This window comes from Bos grunniens, chromosome 28 (assembly GCF_055505025.1).
Source record: "Bos grunniens cultivar Pamir isolate PY7600 chromosome 28, Bosgru_T2T1.0, whole genome shotgun sequence".
In the NCBI taxonomy this organism is placed as follows: Eukaryota; Metazoa; Chordata; class Mammalia; order Artiodactyla; family Bovidae; genus Bos; species Bos grunniens.
In genome coordinates this window covers 40,133,427-40,152,342 of record NC_141192.1, presented here as the reverse complement: position 1 = coordinate 40,152,342, position 18,916 = coordinate 40,133,427, and the positions used below count along the sequence as shown (strand labels likewise).

The 18,916-nt window shown below is 41.1% G+C and overlaps 1 protein-coding gene across 3 annotated transcripts in view; it reads right to left on the bottom strand.

Annotated features, from left to right (window-relative positions):
* The window catches only part of PCNX2 (pecanex 2), a 311,410-nt gene that overhangs the window by 175,933 nt on the left and 116,561 nt on the right, over window positions 1-18,916 (bottom strand). For all 3 annotated transcript variants that reach the window (XR_015156551.1, XM_086381075.1, XM_086381076.1), the window contains 2 exons: window positions 6,743-6,852; window positions 5,192-5,288 (listed from right to left, as the gene is read on the bottom strand). Coding sequence is in view for 2 of the 3 variants with exons in the window: in XM_086381075.1 (XP_086237201.1) it covers window positions 5,192-5,288; window positions 6,743-6,852 (207 nt within the window). In the remaining variant the exon portion in view is untranslated. The remainder of the gene's footprint in view (window positions 1-5,191; window positions 5,289-6,742; window positions 6,853-18,916) is intronic.

Here is an 18,916-nt window from a genome sequence, read left to right as displayed (position 1 = left end):
TACATCATGAGAAACACTGGACTGGAAGAAGCACAAGCTGGAATCAGGATTGCTGGGAGAAATATCAATAACCTCAGATATGCAGATGACACCACCCTTATGGCAGAAAGTGAAGAGGAACTCAAAAGCATCTTGATGAAAGTGAAAGAGGAGAGTGAAAAAGTTGGCTTAAAGCTCAACATTCAGAAAACAAAGATCATGGCATCCGGTCCCATCACTTCATGGGAAATAGATAGGGAAACAGTGGAAACAGTGTCAGACTTTATTTTTTTGGGCTCCAAAATCACTGCAGATGGTGACTGCAGCCATGAAATTAAAAGACGCTTACTCCTTGGAAGGAAAGTTATGACCAACCTAGATAGCATATTGAAAAGCAGAGACATTACTTTGCCAACAAAGGTCTGTCTAGTCAAGGCTATGGTTTTTCCAGTAGTCATGTATGGATGTGAGAGTTGGACTGTGAAGAAAGCTGAGTGCTGAAGAATTGATCCTTTTGAACTGTGGTGTTGGAGAAGACTCTTGAGATGCCCTTGGACTGCAAGAAGATTCAACCAATCCATTCTAAAGGAGATCAGTCCTGGGTGTTCTTTGGAAGGACTGATGCCAAAGTTGAAACTCCAATACTTTGGCCACCTCGTCGAAGAGTTGACTCCTTGGAAAAGACTCTGATGGGAGGGATTTTGGGCAGGAGGAGAAGGGGACGACAGAGGATGAGATGGCTGGATGGCATCACCGACTCAGTGGACGTGAGTTTGAGTGAACTCCGGGAGTTGGTGATGGACAGGGAGGCCTGGCGTGCTGCAATTCATTGGTTCACAAAGAGTCGGACATGACTGGTCCACTGAACTGAACTGTGCAATTCAGATGTTAGAATTGGTATTGAAAATCCATGGAAATGATTACTTTGTTGCTGTTAAGTTCAATCCTGGAGAGAATTTGCTTTCATTCCCCTGGCAGAGCGGAGCGTGGAACAGATTCCTTCTGGTTCACCCTTCCGCTCAGTGTGGGCTTGGTGTTCCAGCATGATGAGTGAATCATCTCCCCTTTGTGGCTACTTTGGCAGGCTTTCACTTCTCTTCCCCGCAGCTGGAGGGCTGAAAACTGAGGCTCAATGTCCCCTGATTAGGTAGATGTGAAGATTCCCTGTTCATTCATCTGACTTAATAATTCCTTATTATTTCAACAAATTTTTAGTCACACTTGAGAAAGATTTTTCCTTTTATTTTATTGAAATATAGTTAATTTGTAATGTCACATTAATTTCAGGTGTACAACAAAGTGATTTTATTTTATATAAATCTTCATTTTCAGGTTCTTTGCCCTTATAGATTATTACAAATTATTGAGTATCATTCCCTGTGCTATATGGTAGATCCTTATTTATTATCTGTCTTATTTATTATAGAGTAGAGTGTATGTGTTAGTCCCATCCTCCTGAAAAAGTTTTTTATATTTTATTCAGAATTTTCAGTAGTAATCAACAGGATGTGATTGTAATAATTTAGTCTGCCATAATATCAGAGATGGGAAAGTCTCATTTGATCCCTCTTCCCCTCTCTCTAACTTACTTTAGTGTTTAAAGAGGGATTAGCACATACAATTCTCTTTTCCTTCCCATTGCTAAACAACTACCTTAATATCATACATTGAACAATCAATTCTTGATTGTGACATTTAATTCTCACATCACACAGTCATATAAATAATTTGTCACCTCTCTGTGTTTAACTGATTCACTAATCCCACCCTCTAATCTTGGATTAGTTGCATGTTTTTTTCTGATCACTCAATCTTTATAATGTACTCTTACACCTCAAAGTGCTAAATTCCTTTCTTATTCTTCTTTTTCAGATTTTTAAAACTATTATTAACTTCTACACTTCTAAATGAACCTTTAGAATTATTTCCCCAAGTTTTGAATAGAATTCCTTTAGAACTCTTTTGAACTATATTAAATCCATAAATTTATTAGAAAGATTTGACATTTAATAAATTTCAGGCTTCTCATGAAAAATCAGGTTATATCTGTTTATCACCACTTTCAGACTTCATTTACATTTTAATAGACTGCTGTAGCTTCCTCTATTTCTGATACTACTTGTTAAAATAATTTCTATTATCAACTGATATGTTTTGTTACTACTGTGAGTTCAATCATGTTTTCGTCATGTCTTCTTCGGTTACCTCTAATGTGTTAGAATGCTTTTGCTTTTCTAACCATTTATGTCTCTGGTGGTATTTATGAATTTTCTTATCATAGTTGACATAAGCTTTCTATGCATTTTGCATGCATATAATAATATATTGATAACCTACTTTTTTTTTTCTCTTTCAGGACCTATACTTGCCAGAACTTCTAAAACAACACTCAAAGTTTTGTTGCCTATTTTAATGATGAACTCATATGTGTTTAGCTAATAACTATATTAGATCTCAGAACATTTTAAATTCACTGTGGCATTTTATGTAGCACTTCATGCCCCAAACCTTTAAAAAGAAACTTAAGAAGCCCTGGTCCAACACTAGAAACCCAGCAGATTTAGACAGCACTGGACTCAAGAGACCGAGATGATACAACCAACTGTTTAAAAGAAGTAGTCTGGATAACATACATAAAATTTAGATAACTTTGTTTGTTGTTTCTAGATGTCATAAAAGTAACAAATCTGAATGTGATGGGAAAAAATGTTGAAAGTGATGAAAATGAGGGTAAAAATGGAAAGACCATGCTAACGAAGCATACGGAAAAAGACTAACCAGGCAAACCACTCTGGGAAAGTTTACATTTTATTAACTACTGAATTGTGGTAATAAACTGTGAGCATAACTTGTGTTGCTCATATGGAGTAAACCCACTGCTAGAGCTCTGGGTATCTCCATTTCTAGATCAGTGTCCCTTAAAGCAGCCTGTAGGGCACCTGATCAAAATCACCTGGGTGGACAGTCTCATAACCTGTAGATTCCCCAGGCCAAGTGAATCAGAATAGGAGGAAGGGCTGGAAAACTGAGAGTATCATGTTTCCTAGGGACTTCTCATATAAACTAAAATGTAAGGAAGAGAAAGAGACAGACAGACAGACAGGCATAGGGAAAGAGAAAGAGAATAAGACAGCCAGCTGCTGCTGCTAAGTCACTTCAGTTGTGTCCGACTCTGTGCGACCCCATAGTTGGCAGCCAGAGAGAGACATAAAGAAACAAAATCAAGAGGGAAATTTCCTTGCACTAGGAAATAAATGGTATTACATCACAAAAAAACTATAAAAGCTGAATCTTAAAGTCCCTTTAAAATATTATAATTAGATGAGAAATATTTTCAGAGACATGAACACACACATCATATTAAATCACCTACAAGTTATGTGCTCTACATTGTATGAAGCATTTCAAATAATACTAAAATCAAGTGAGGCAACACCTAACCCATCACAGCTAATCATACTAATGAAATGCTATCTGTGTATGCTAGGCAAATTTCTCATTGGATTTCATTGTAACTCACAGATTGTTTTACTGCAATAAATCAGAAAACATCTTCATCATTCATGAAACCAAGGGGGGAGAGTTATTTCACAGATATCCATGGGAAACTCTTGGGTTGACTCAGGCCACCCTACCACTTCTATAGAAACTAACCTGGGAGTGTGAGTTTGATCTCATCCCTGTAATTTTCCTGATATAAATAATAGAGGTCTGGTTCTTGACACTACATTTGGATGTCAAGTGTCTTCTTTCTTTGTTTGCTGGCCCCTCATCAGTCCCGGAAGCTTCACCTCACCCCCCACTTTTACGTGTGTCTCAGCCCTAAAATTAATGACACAATTACACAGTGCTGAATGTCAATTATATCTCAGTAAAACTGGAAGTAAACATTAAATTCAATAATTAACAAACCCTTATTCCTAGTAAGTGATTTGTGTTTTGATTCCCTGCGGTAACCAATGCTCAATGCTTTAGCTTGAACACTAACCACACTCAAAGACACAGAGGTCTGAGTATGAATTCTTTTAAATGCTATCGTGTTGGCTATAATTCTTGCACATTGTCTCAAAATGGTGAATTGCAATCTAACTCATCTAAATTCAGTGGAACGCACTGAGCACCCCCTAGGCCTGAGGCACTGGTGCTGTGGTGCCTGTGTGCGTGCTCAGTCACTAAGCTGTGTCCAACTCTTTGCACTCCCATGGACTAGAGCCCAGAGACCAGGACAAATGAGATTCATCTCCTGGCTGGAGGAGCTTGCAATCAATATCCCATTAAATGGTTTTCGTTTGATCTGTTATTCCTAAAGAAAAAAACAAATAAAAAAAACACATACAGGAAAAGCAAGACTGGGAGGCAGCAGACTGCTCCAAGCTCAGTACTCAAGTGGGAGATTATCTAATCAATGAGCTTTGCTTTTCAAACTATTAAGGTTTGTAAGTTGATACCAAAGAGATACACCTGCTCAAAGGGTGTTTGAAACTGCCCCCAAGCCATTTTCCTGGTGAACAAAGAAGCAATATTATTCTTTTACAGCCTTTATTTTCATTCTTCCTTCATTTCCTCCTTCTTTTTCCTCTTCTGTGCTCCAACCAATACGGCGGCCTCTTCCACAAAATCCTAGCATGCATGCTAAGTCACTTCAGTCATGTCTGACTCTGCAATCATATGGACCATAGCCCACCTTGGCTCCTCTGTCAATGGGATTCTCTAGACAAGAATACTGGAGTGGGTTGCCATGCCCTCCTCTGGGGGATTTTCCAAACCCAGGGATAGAACCCAGGTCTCTTACATCTCCTGCATTGGCCGGGTGGGTTCTTTACCACCTGGAAAGCCCCCAACATCCTAGCCATAAGCCTAAAGCCCAAGGGTCCCTCCCAAAGGATGCGCAGATGTCAACCTTGAATCAAAATACACAGGAAAGAATGTCAGCAGGAGACAGAGGCAGAAGGTGCAGAGAGGATGCAGTTTGGCTGGACGTTTAATGGGCAAGCTTTATTCATGCCCATGCTGCCTGCTATTTGGGGCCTGTAGTGCGTGGAGCTGTCTGAAGGTGGATCATTTGAATATGCAGGCAAATTGCATTAGATCAAGTGAACACCTGTGGCAGGTGTGCACAGCATCTGCTTTCCTTGAGCAGGCGGCTCAACAGTCTACTCCACACCAAGTCAAGTGATGCTCCCTCATACATTACACAGCACAAATATCTTACCACGGAATCTTTCATCTTCATGGGCAGAGGGTCTGAAGCTAACTCTTCTAGATTTTGATGTAAAAATTTATGAAACAATTTGCAGTGAATAAAGGACCTGAAAATGGAAAAAATACACAGGTTTTACTTTTCAAAATATGTCCCTTAAAAAAAATACAGAATCTCGGGCCCAACTCTAGACCTGAATCAGAATCTGCAGTGTAACAGGATCCTCAGGTGATTCCCATCATATTAAAATTCAAGAAATACTGCTCTAGTCTAAAAAAAGATGTGCCTATTTCAAAGTCTGAGGGAAACAGCTTCACCTTTGATCTCACACTCACAAAGGAAAAAGCCAGTGTTCTCTCCTTTAAATTGTTCATAATGTAGAAAAAGAGGAGTGTGTGCAGGTGATCACAAAGACAATGGGTGGATTTTCAAATTCCATCCAGATTAAAGCTGTCCACAGCAGGTATGGGTACCATTGACCAACTTGAGCTAGCTAAGCTCACAGAGATTCTTTATTTCAGCCAGGCCTCAATATGGTAAAATATTTGTTAAGAAAATCTGTGCAAATGATATTTAAATTTTCCGATTTTCCATGTCTTACATCTTGCTGCACCTGACAGCCTAAAATTATCATTTTTTCTGCTCCCCCAAAACACTTATATCCGTTTTTATAACTTAAGTCAGTATCTCCCTTGTGTTAGTCCCTCAGTCGTGTCCAAGTCTTTGTGACTCCATGAACTGTAGCCCACCAGGCTCTTCTGTCCATGGAATTCTCTAGGCAAGAATACTAGAGTGGGTGTGCCATTTCCTTCCCCAGGGGATCTTCCCTACCCAGGGATCGAATCTAGGTCTCTGCATCTCCTGTAAATGTGGTCAAATGAGATGGTTGCTACCTCACTGAATTGACTGACTGGTACCCGAAATGATGGCATCACCTGAAGGGTTTTCAGGTCCAAAGTGCATATTTATCAAAGACTTAAAAGATACAAAGAAAGGAAAGATTTGAAGGTATATTTTCTAGTGATTAAGGGTTATTATTAAACACATTTTAAAACTTTGGCACAGACTTCACTTTAAATCCAGAGGGCACTGGCCATACTAAGAACAAAAAGCAACAAAACAAAACCTTTCCTTCTAGAGATGCAAGTCTAGTCTCCCCAGGGTAGACTTTATAGTCCTGGTATAAAGGCAGTGATGCCACTTCATGGACTCAGACAGACTACTTGTCAAGGTTGGTGCCTCTCACACAACTCCCCACGGGAAGTCAAAGACAGTGCCCGGGTACAAGAGGATATCTATCCCTGGCTTTGTGAGTTTTACTCCAAAAGCACCAAGGCCAAGGTTCAGTGTGTCCTTGAACTTGACCTCTGGTTTTCATTCATTTCTGGTTAGTCCTGGGTTTCTCCCACCATCACCCAGGGACCAGCCGGTTTAACAGGGAAAGAGTTCAAGCACCCTGAGCACTGGATGAGAGGGTGATGCTGCAGGGCTAGTGGACAGCTCTGTGTGTGTGTGTGTGTGTATGTATGTGTGTATGTGTGTGTGCGTGTGTGTGTTACTCACAGGAGCACTGAGGGGTCGCTGCTCTGCCTGCTCAGATGGTAGGAAAGTGCAACCAAGAGGCCACAGAAAGCTGAGAACAGCGCCGGGATGTGCTGCGTGCTCCAGGGTTCCTGAGCAAAAGATCAGAGAGCCAAGTCATTCCACGGCTGGGTGTGGAAGAACAGGATCGCATTCCAGAACTTACATAGCCAGCCCCCCCAAGGTCCAGCTGGATAGACATGGTACTCTGGGATCATTTCCACCAGTGGACAGGCAAGCACCTGATGGCTCCTGGAAATCTTGCCTGTGAATGTACCAGCATTGATTTTGAGGGGGCATTTCAAAGAAATTGTACACATCTATAAGAATATATTAACTTCATCTTTAATGAAATTAAGTACAGGATTTTTATAAGATGGAACATTAATCACATGTTGCTACTTTTGAATTCAATACAATACTTAATAACTATAGAGATTATATTTATTAATATTTATTTAATCAATGGTTTAAAAGGGAGGGAGTGCATGTGAACTCAGTCACTTCAGTCATGCCCAATTCTTAGTGACCCTATGGACTGTAGCACACCAGTCTCCTCTGTCCATGGGATTCTGCAAGCAAGAATACTGGAGTGGGTTGCCAAGATCCTCCTCCAGGGGATCTTCCCGACCCAGGGATTAAATCTGTGTCTCCTGTGGATGTGTCAATATGGCATAAGAAACCAAATCAACTAGTGGACTGAGCCTCAGTGAAGAGAAAAATGGCTCGAAAGGAAAACAGCAAGATACTTCACAATTAATTGGATTATCAGCCCAGATGCCAACAACTGAGGCACTGCACCCAGGGCAAAGAGGAGACGCAGGGAATATGTGTTCCCATTGTGAGCAGCACGGTGATCTGGGACTGAGGTCTCCTTCCTTATAGAAGCATCATGTATTTTACACAAGGAAGGAAACCTCTGTATATTCAGCCTTTTCAGCCTCCAAGAGAATCTGCTGATGGCTTCCAAAAGCTGGACCGAGGAAAGGACTCCAAGACTGCTCCCTGAAGATTTTGATCCCTTAACTCACCGAGTGCCTTATTTGATAAGGACAAATTGTTCATTTTGCTTAAAATCAAAAATACAAGTGACTGAGTCAAGTGTGCTCAGATTATACTTGTAACTACTCAGATGGGCTGAAGGGGTTAATGTTATACCAGGTACAGAGAAGGGTTTCAGTTTCACAGGTCTCTCCCTCCTAGACATTAAAATGCATTCCTTCTGTCTCCGCCCCAGCCAAGGTCCAGCACCTGGAGAGCAGCATCTAGAAGGAACTGAAGGCACCCAGCCTCTCAGGGGCTGCAGAGCTGTAGCGGAGCAGTCAGGAGACAAGGCAGGCCACTGACCCACCTCCAGGTGTCCAGTCTCCACCAAGGGCTCCTCCAAGCTCTCAGATCAGTGTTTTCAGGGCTGGCACAGGGCGTCTCTGGGGTCCTGAAGGCTCCAGGGCTTCACCTGTTATTTTCCTGATTCTTCCCATCAAGTTTGCCAAAGAATTCCAGAGCAGTGAGAAAAGCATTCTCTGCCTTCCTCTTCTCTTCCCTTTGGAGTCAGCAAAGTGCCCTCTCACTCCCCTTTTCCCATGCGCAGGGACAGGGGTCCTTCCTTCTTTCTCGGGCTGACCCGCTCTTCATGCCCATGAAGTCTTCCTCTTAGTCCACACACACCCCTGACATGGAGGACAGACATCCTCTCTTTTTAAGATTTATTTATTTAATTGGAGGCTAATTAGTTTACAATATTGTAGTGGTTTTTGCCATACATTGACATGAATCCGCCATGGGTATACATGTGTTCCCCATCCTGAACCCCCTCCCACCTTCCTCCCCATCCCATCCCTCAGGGTCATCCCAGTGCACTGGCCCTGAGCACCCTGTCTCATGCATCAAACCTGGACTGACAATCTATTTCACATATGGTAATATACATGTTTCAATGCTATTCTCTCAAATCATCCCATCCTTGCCTTCTCCCACAGAATCCAAAAGTCTTTTCTTTATATCTGTGTCTATTTTGCTGTCTCACATATAGGGTCATTGTTACCATCTTTCTAAATTACATATATATGCATTAATATACTGTATTGGTGTTTTGCTTTCTGACTTACTTCAGTCTGTATAATAGGCTCCAGTTTCATCCACCTCATTAGAACTGATTCAAATGCATTCTTTTTAATAGCTGAGTAATATTCCATTGTGTATATGTACCACAGCTCTCTTATCCATTCGTCTGCTGATCTACATCTAGGTTGCTTCCATGTCCTGGCTATTATGAACAGTGCTGCAATGACATTGGGGTACACGTGTCTCTTTCAATTCTGGTTTCCTCAGTGTGTATGCCCAGCAGTGGGATTGCTGGGTTGTATGGCAGTTCTGTTTCCAGTTTTTTAAGGAATCTCCACACTGTTCTCCATAGTGGCTCTACTACTTTGCATTCCCACCAACAGTGTAAGGGGGTTCCCTTTCCTCCACACCCTCTCCAGCATTTATTGCTTGTAGGCTTTTTGATGGCAGCCATTCTGACCAGCATGAGATGGTACCTCATTGTGGTTTTGATTTGCATTGCTCTGATCATGAGTGATGCTGAGCATCTTTTCATGTGTTTGTTAGCCATCTGTATGTCTTCTTTGGAGAAATGTCTGTTTAGTTCTTTGGCCCATTTTTTGATTGGGTCATTTATTTTTCTGGAATTGAGCTGCAGGAGTTGCTTGTATGTTTTTGAGATTAATTCTTTGTTAGTTGCTTCATTTGCTATTTTTTTATCCCATTCTGAAGGCTGTCTTTTTGCCTTGCTTATAGTTTCCTTCGTTGTGCAAAAGCTTTTAAGCTTAATTAGGTCCCATTTGTTTATTTTTGCTTTTATTTCCATTACTCTGGGAGGTGGGTCATAGAGGATCCTGTGTGATTTATGTCAGAGTGTTTTGCCTATGTTTTCCTCTAGAAGTTTTATAGTTTCTGGTCCTACATTTAGATCTTTAATCCATTTTGAGTTTATTTTTGTGTATGGTGTTAGAAAGTGTTCTAGTTTCATTATTTTACAGGTGGTTGACCAGTTTTCTCAGCACCACTTATTAAAGAGATTGTCTTTTCTCCATTGTATATTCTCGCCTCCTTTGTCAAAGATAAGGTGTCCATAGGTGCATAGATTTATCTCTGGGCTTTCTATTTTGTTCCATTGATCTATATTTCTGTCTTTGTGCCAGTACCATACTGTCTTGATGACTGTAGCTTTGTAGTATAGCCTGAAGTCAGGCAGGTTGATTCCTCCAATTCCCTTCTTTCTCAAGACTGCTTTGGCTACTTGAGGTTTTTTGTATTTCCATAAAAATTGTGAAATTATTTGTTCTAGTTCTCTGAAAAATACTGTTGGTAGCTTGATAGGGTTTGCATTGAATCTATAGATTGCTTTAGGTAGTATACTCATTTTCACTATATTGATTCTTCTGATCCATGAACATGGTATATTTCTCCATCTATTTGTGTCATCTTTGATTTCTTTCACCAGTGTTTATAGTTTTCTATATATAGGTCTTCTGTTTCATTAGGTAGATTTATTTCTAAGTATTTTATTCTTTGTGTTGCAATAGTGAATGGAATTGTTTCCTTAATTTCTCTTTCTGTTTTCTCTTTGTTAGTGTATAGGAATGCAAGGGATTTCTGTGTGTTAATTTTATATCCTGCAACTTGACTATATTCATTGATTAGCTCTAGTAATTTTCTGGTGGTGTCTTTAGGGTTTTCTATGTAGAGGATCATATCATCTGCAAACAGTGAGAGTTTTACTTCTTCTTTTCCAATCTGGATTCCTTTTATTTCTTTGTCTTCTCTGATTGCTGTGGCTAAAACTTCCAAAACTATGTTGAATAGTAGTGGTGAGAGTGGGCACCCTTGTCTTGTTCCTGACTTTAGGGGAAATGCTTTCAATTTTTCACCATTGAGGATAATGTTTGCTGTGGGTTTATCATATATGGCTTTTATTATGTTGAAGTATGTTTCTTCTATGCCTGCTTTATGGAGGCTTTTTATCATAAATGAATGTTGAATTTTGTCAAAGGCTTTCTCTGCATCTATTGAGATAATCATACGGTTTTTATCTTTCAATTTGTTAATGTGGTGTATCACATTGATTGATTTGCAAATATTGATGAATCCTTGCATCCCTGGGAGAAAGCCCACTTGGTCATGATGTATGATCTTTTCAATATGTTGTTGGATTCTGTTTGCTAGAATTTTGTTAAGGACTTTTGCATCTATGTTCATCAGTGATACAGGTCTGTAGTTTGTTTTTTTTTTCATTGGTCCCTACTGCCCTGCCTGGTTGAATGGCATCCCTGACTCAATAGACATGAGTTTGAGCAGACTCAGGGCTATAGTGAAGGACAGGGAAGCCTGGTATGCTGCAGTTCATGGGGCTGCAAAGAGTCTGATATGACTTAGCAACTGAACAAAAACTGCCCTGCCTATAAAGATGCTGAGGTTGCTGACATTTTTATGAAACTAACATGATATTGTAAACCAACTAGCTGTCAATAAAGTAGCTGTTCAACTAGCTGTCAATAAAGCAAAATAAAAATGCAAAGGTTCCTCCCCTCAGTTACCCTTGCAAAGCCAGGGTGCTCTCTCCTCTCCTCCAGTGCCCCCGTCAGCCTTATAGGAGGCTCCTGACCTGCCACTGCTTCTGTCACGTGGGGCATGTCCTCACAGCACAGGCTTCAAGGTGAGCCAACATGGATTTGAACCCTAGTCCTGCCAGGGATGAGCTGTGTGGTCTTGGTTAAGTTACTTTACATCTCTGAACACTGTGTTAGCTTGCTGTTCTTCAGAAAATAACACATACACAAGGGTTGCTGCAAGGGTACTTTTCTATACACCTGGCCATTTTTACAAGTTGTTGGTTATGAGAGGTTCACTGCAGCCTCTATTTGGTGACTGGTACCCAGTGCTCTGTGCCAGACTGTCCTGGGCTGTTTCCTCTCCTTCTATCCACAGTCAGCTGGTCCTAATGTGTTATCGATGCACCTTGCAACACACCCCCAATTGGTCCTTTCCTTTCATTGCATCCAACTGAGTCAGCTGTCCATTGCCTCATTCCAGGGCTATTGTTAACCACTTCATAATGGGAAGATCTAACGATGGTCTCCACATCCCTCCCCACAACACGCCTACTCCATTGACCCCATGATTCATCCCCCTTGTAATAAAAGAGTGGACCTCTTCCCATAAAATGCAAATCAGTCACATGATTGCCCTCAATCAGTATTTTTCAGAGATTCCTATTGCCTACCAAAATAATCTACTCCACAGGAAGCTAATAAGCCAACTAGGATCTGGCCCAAGCTCAACTCTTCAGCCTCCCTCCACACATTTAGGAGAGTCACAGAAGCAAAACCATAAAGATATGTTGCCTCCTGCCCCTACCACCCCACCTTCATGTACAACATTTCATCTGCCCAGAGAGCTCTTCCACAAGGAACCAAGTTCATACCCCTCTGCCTGGTGAACTCCTATCCATGCTTCAGTGCCCAGTATAAAAAGTCCCACCTCGTTGGTGCAATCTCCCTGACTTCCCAGACAAATAGAAGCTTTCCCCTTGCATCAGAACTATCTTTAATACACATCTACATCAGTTTTTAAGATATCTTAGTCCTGTTACTCGTGGGCATGGGTAGGACTTGCCCTCTCAGGATTCCCTGGGAAGGGGTAGTTTGCATCTCCCTTGACCTGTACTTGGCACCAGTGTTACCACATCAACCCATCCTTGAGAGAATGACTACACAATTACAGTTTTAATGATTACATTCATCCCTCTTCTATGACCCCTGTGAAAAAAAATGTTTCAACAAGGAAAGAGGGTGGGGCTGGGAGTGAGTGGGAGGGAGGCTCAATAAGGAGGGAATATATGTATATTTAAAGCTGATTCATATTGTTGTTCAGCAGAAAGTAGCACTACACTGTAAAGCAAATATCCTCCAGTTAAAAAAAAGAAAAAGAAATATTCTTGTGCAGTTCACTACCTTCAATATCACCTTGGCAGAAAGGATTTCAATAATAAACATATACAAAACATTGTATAGATTTTAAAAAAAGAAAGAAAGAAAAGAAGGTGAAGAAAATAGATAGCTTAGATCAAATGTGGGCCAGGCAGTGAAATGCCACAGAAATGAGAGACTATCAGAGCAAAGATATCTCATGACCTTAAAACTAATTTTTTTCATTCCAACCACACGCCCAGTGACAGACAATTTATTCTGGAACTTGGGAGTTTCAGTCTCTCTTGAAGGTTCATTCACCCAACATTCACTGGCCACCTTCCAGGTGCCAGGCACCAAGGAGCACAACTCTGCGGAGAACAGCACAGGTGTCGCGGGAGGGAAGAGTATGATTAATTGTGATGAGGAGTGACAGGCAATGGACAGGGAAGTGCCTGGTGCTGGGTGCTCACCGGGCAGAAAGCAGAGGTTCCAATGAGTCCAGAGAGTGGCATTTAAGTGGAGCCTCACACAGAAGAAATGCGGAGAATACTGTCCTTCCCCTGCAGTGGCTTCTGGGAGGACCAAGCTGGGCTCTGGGGGCACTGGGGGTGCATGGAGCTGACCCCTGCCATCCTTACCTATACTCTTGCTCTCCCTGCTCTGGACACCCACCTGCACCTTCTCCTCTTTCATCTCATACTTGGTCGTTACAAAAACATGGACAAAAAGTTTTCCAAAAGAGAGAAACCTGCTAAACGCCATTTCTTCCCTCTTATTTCTCTGTGCTTGCCTCTTTGCATGTTTAATTCACAATTTCGTGAAGGCAGAGGGCTTCCTTTCAAATGCAGCCCATTAAGAATGCAAAAAGGAAAAAATCACTACGAGGAGGATTTAGTAACCATGACCATGAAAATAACGGTCCCTGAAAGGAACGAGGAGAAACAAGTCAGGGGAATATATGTCAGCAGAAGTGGATTCCAGGCTCATCACTTCCTGGAATGAATGATTCTGTGGAAGGGACTTAGTGGTTCAGCTTCTGCTTCTGTAAAAAGGTGACAATGACATCCTGAAATACCGCTGCAATGCCTTAATGATATTTGAAATGGCCTTCCATGCTGCAAAGTAGTATGCTGATGTTAGTTTTTTATTAATTGGAAAAGAAAGGGCACCCATGATGGATGGTCTTTGCAGACAATAATTTAAAGTGAAACTAAATATACTTAAATAATTAAGTTTACCTACTTTTATTCACCCAATACCCTTATCTAATTCTTCTCTCATTTACTCTCTACTTAATTAAATCTCTGCAGTGCAAACGTGAAAGGACAGCTCCTAGTACTGAGGGACTCTCCCTCTTTAGCGACTAAACTAGCAGTTGGTAGGCAAGAGAACAGGAGGCAAAAATATCTAATGGGAAACAGTGGAGTTAGAGGGGAGGGACATTGCCCCCTTTCCTTCTACTTCTTAGCATTTATCTCAGCTTGTCACTACAGGTCTGTATAAAGATCATTTGATTAATCTGTGATCCCTCCACTGGGTCGAGCCCGTTGACAGCAGAGACTCATGCTTTACTCCAGTGTTTTCTGAACACTCTGTGCAGGGCCCAGGCCCTGAAAGGCCCTTTATAAATATGTATGGTACCTATGCCCTGGATTTGAGCAACTTCCTTATTCTGTGATGCAGACCTAAGAAGAGAACCGCCCAGATCATTTTATTTAGGTATCTACAAGAACACAGAAGGTTGGTTTTTCCCAGTGCAGAGCAGTAGTTAAAAGCATGGGCTCTGGTCCAGGACTGCCGGTTCCCTCTCAACTCTGCTGATTATTAGCACAAAGATACTGGGCAACCTTTTAAGCCTCAGTTTCCTTTTGGGTGCTACTAGTGGTAAAGACTTTCCCTGGTGGCTCAGATGGCAAAGAATCTGCCTGCAATGCAGGAGACCTGGGTTCAATCCCTGGATCAGGGAGATCCCCTGGAGAAGGGAATGACAACCCGCTCCAGTATTCTTGCCTGGAGAATTCCTTGGACAGAGGAACCTGGTGGGCAAAAAAGCCACCTGCCAATGCAGAAGACATAAGAGATAGGATCATTTGTTAGATGAATGAACAGCTCTGTGGCCACAGGGACAGGACAGAAGGGACAATATTTCCTTTAACAATGTAAAAATGAGATGACGCTAGAGTGGCACACTTATTCTTCCAAGAAGCAGAGTGAGATGAAGGTTGGCAAGGAGTTCAAATTCCAGGTGTGGCTGTGCGTGTTTTCTACCCCAACCTCAGATCCTCACGCAACTCTTCCCAGAAAGAACCTGGGCTCCCCTGAGCTTGGGCAGACTGCAAAAAGGCAGACCACCTGGATCTCCCTAGGCTTTCTACTGGCAGCACCCTCAAGCTCCAAGTTCTCCGCCTTGTTCATTTTTTCAACAGATGCAGTTATATCATATATAAAATAGGAGGCAAATTTCTCAGGAAATCATGGCTAGAAAGACTATTTGGATATACACGAGTTCTATTTTCATGTTTAGAATGCCAACATTTGCAAAACCATGCCATCTTCAGGAAAGATTATTTTTAATTTGGAAGAGGTCTTCTTAAGTGAGAATATCGTCCCTTCAAATTATAAATCAAATAATAAAATAGAATGGAAGAGACTCACTCAAAGTGGCAAGATCGGGACCAAGCCCCTACTTCAGTGCACTGTATCTTACACCACCCTAAACACTTCTACAGCCAACTGTGCAAAGCATGTGGACATCTCATGACTTCCCATTTCAAAAGGCTGGGTATCACTATAATTGATAGAAATTCCCAGCTTTTGAGGTTGTTTCATTATTGTATCTCTGCCATTCAAGAGTGTTGGACATCTTTTTAGATAACTGCCTGTTTTAGGGTTTGTTATAACACATGGTAGGGTGATAGCCTAAAGGAAGAAGTTATTTGAGAGGGGCTCAGAGGCAGATTTCTAGAGGCCTGACTAAACAGCTTGGTCGCAAAGGAATGAACTTGGGAAGAGCATATTCCAAGTCATGCAAGGGTATAATTCTTCAAGGCTATATAAACCTGCATTCAAGCATGGCCTGGGTATGCTACAGAATGTATATGGCTAGGTTAATTCTAAAGGTACCACTCTAACTCACAGACTTAGAGAATGAATTTATGGTTACCAGGGGCAAAGGATGGGGGAAAGGGATAGATTGGGAGTTCGGGATTGACATGTACACACTGCTATATTTAACATGGATAACCAACAAGGACCTACTGGATAGCACAAGAAACTGCTCAGTGTTATGTGGCGGCAAAGATAGAAGGGGAGTCTGGGGGAGAATGGATACATGTATATGTATGGCTGAGCTCCTTTGCTGTCCAAATGAAACTATCACAAAAGTTGTTATACTCCAATATAAAATAAGTTTAAAATTAAAAATAAAAAAGATTTTAAAAGGTACCACTCTCAAACATATATGAAGTTCACAGGAAGAATTAAGCATGCAGAAAATACACTGAAGGGAAATAACCTTTATGGTTTATCAACCCCAAACTTTCTGCACTGGGAAAAGAGACAGCTGGGGGCCACTGACTCTGAAGATAAAAGTAAAGGAAATAATCTTTGACATCAGCAAGGGAATCTGGATGTAATTTAAGGAAAAACTTCCTGACATTGATGACTCGATAAAGTACAATTAGGGAAACATTAGCATTTCCTTTTCCCAGTTATTTTAAAACACAGATATTTTCCATGGAGAGTTAAGAGGCAAGCTTGCCTGAGAAAGAAGGAAGAAGAAACCTGCTGAAAATGTCTCTTCTTATGCTTTCACTGCATAGGAAAATACTGCTTTAACAGCTCTGAAATTTAACACACACACAACTAAATAAACAAACTGAGAACAAGAAGGAACTATTCAGGATCATTTTACATAATTGAGATTTGTGGTGGAGGGAACACAGCAAGATAAAATGGCTTTGTCCATTTCTTCCATTCCTTTCTCCTTAATTTGACAATCCCCCTCCAGGCTGTTCAGTCCCGAGTCACCGCACCTACTACTCCCTCCAGGGCCTTGGCTTGCCTCCCTGTCCAGGCTCTTTGGGCAGGTCTGCCCTGCCCAGGTGGGAACCCTGTAAAAGACTAACTGCGGGATGGATGGGGCTTTCCACAGACTCAGGAGCAGCTAAAGAGCCAAACTTCTAGCAGGAGTTGAGCCTGTCAAGTTCAGAAATATAGTAAAAAAAAAAAAAAATGCATTTGAGGATGTTTATATTTTTTAATTTTTAAAATGTATTTTAATAAATAAATTATTTATTTGGCCACACCATGCAGCATGTGGGATCTTAGTTTCCCAAACTAGGGATTGAACCCCTGTCTCCTGCAGTAGAAGCAGGGAGTCTTACCCACTGGATCACTAGGGAAGTCCCAGGATATTTTAATTTTAATTTTGGGATAGAGGAGAAAACATTGGCACTTGAGGAAGATCAGAACCACAGACCTGAAGAAGGATTTTGAAAGAAAATGATCAAATGCACTGGGTATTTTATCTGAAAGGTTTAGTTCATTGCTCAAATAGTCTTATTTCTACAAAGAGAAGTGAAAAGGAACAGAGGAGATGCTGACTGACATTTTTAGTGGATTTTTAAAAAAATAGTAGAACACCCGACATTTATATATTTTAAATGTACATGTATGTCTTGAATTTTATATAACTATATAAAATTTATTTTACTCACACACATATATACACAAATATACACAGACACACAAATACACACACCACATACACACACACATATATATATACACACACAAATACATATATTTTGAGGGACAGAGATAAGATTTTAAACCTATTATGCACTGATATGAAGTGTATATTACATGACAGCTTGCTTCAAAAATCAATGTCCCTAATTTGCTTTGAGAGGAGTCTCATGGGCCCCTGAATTGGGAATGATATGGATTGATGACTGCTGGCTTCATAAAACTCCCACGGGTTTTGAAATATTTTTATGAGGTAGAAATAAAACTGTCTAATAGTCCTACAATTCTGTGTTAGATTTCATATGCATTTGGGAATTCTTTTGATGAAAACGCATAAGGAAGTTCAGCTTTGTATGAAAGTACCTCTCTAAAGAGAATCCTAGTTTCAGCATTTTTTTCCTGCAAAATCTGAGACATCTCTATGATGGAATTTACAGGGCAAACAGAGTTTGGTCATAAAGAGAAGCAAATGGACCAGATTTCACTTTGCTATGCCCTTCATATCAGATTCACACACTCGTTTTAAGGGAAAAGCAATAGATTTTTCTTAGCCCATTAAACATCAGGGCATTTCTGAATCCAGGTTTTCATATATCCTAAAATAAGACCTAGATCATATCACTTTGATATAAGTCCTATTGCTAGGACTATTTTGACATGAATCTTATATTGAAATAAAAGAAACTCTGTGCCCCTGAAGTTCCAGAAAGCTCAGATTCTGTTTATATCTCACGGCCATGGGTCACCATGCGACTGGCGGGCACTTCTGAGTGTGCACTGGGCATCTCCAAAGCCCCCCAGCACATTCCGAGAAGCTCATCCCACAGCAGCCCCTGTTGACAGCCCTGATGGTCCCGGAACACCCAGGGGGCAGCCCCAGGGCCTAACAATGAGCTTAATTCATAACAGCCAGTCAATACGTGTTCAGTAAGTAAATAAATGATCACAGTAACAAATACTATAAGTAAGACTTCACTGTCTCCTTAAAGGTTTTCCTTATTTCATACCTTTTTTCATTTCAGTGAAAAAACAGCATGTGTTTATAATTCAAGACTATTTTAATGGGGCTTTCCTGCTAGTCTAATGGTTAGGAATCAGCATTTCCACTGCAGGGGGCCTGGCTTCAATCACTTGGGAAAATAAGATCCCACAAGCCACACGGTGTGGTCAAAAAAAGCCAATATGGCCTTTAAGAATAGGTACTGGGGGAAAATGAGCTCATTCGCTAACAAGAAAGGCTGACAGGTACTACCCAACATAGATAAATGTAGATAAATAAGCACACATACACACACGGACTTTCTGGAAAATACTGACTGGCAGCTCAGTGGTAAAGAATCCACCTGCCAATGCAGGAGATGTGGGCGATACGGATTTGATCCCTGGATTGGGAAGATACCCTGGGCAAGGCAATGGCAACCCGCTCCAGCATTCT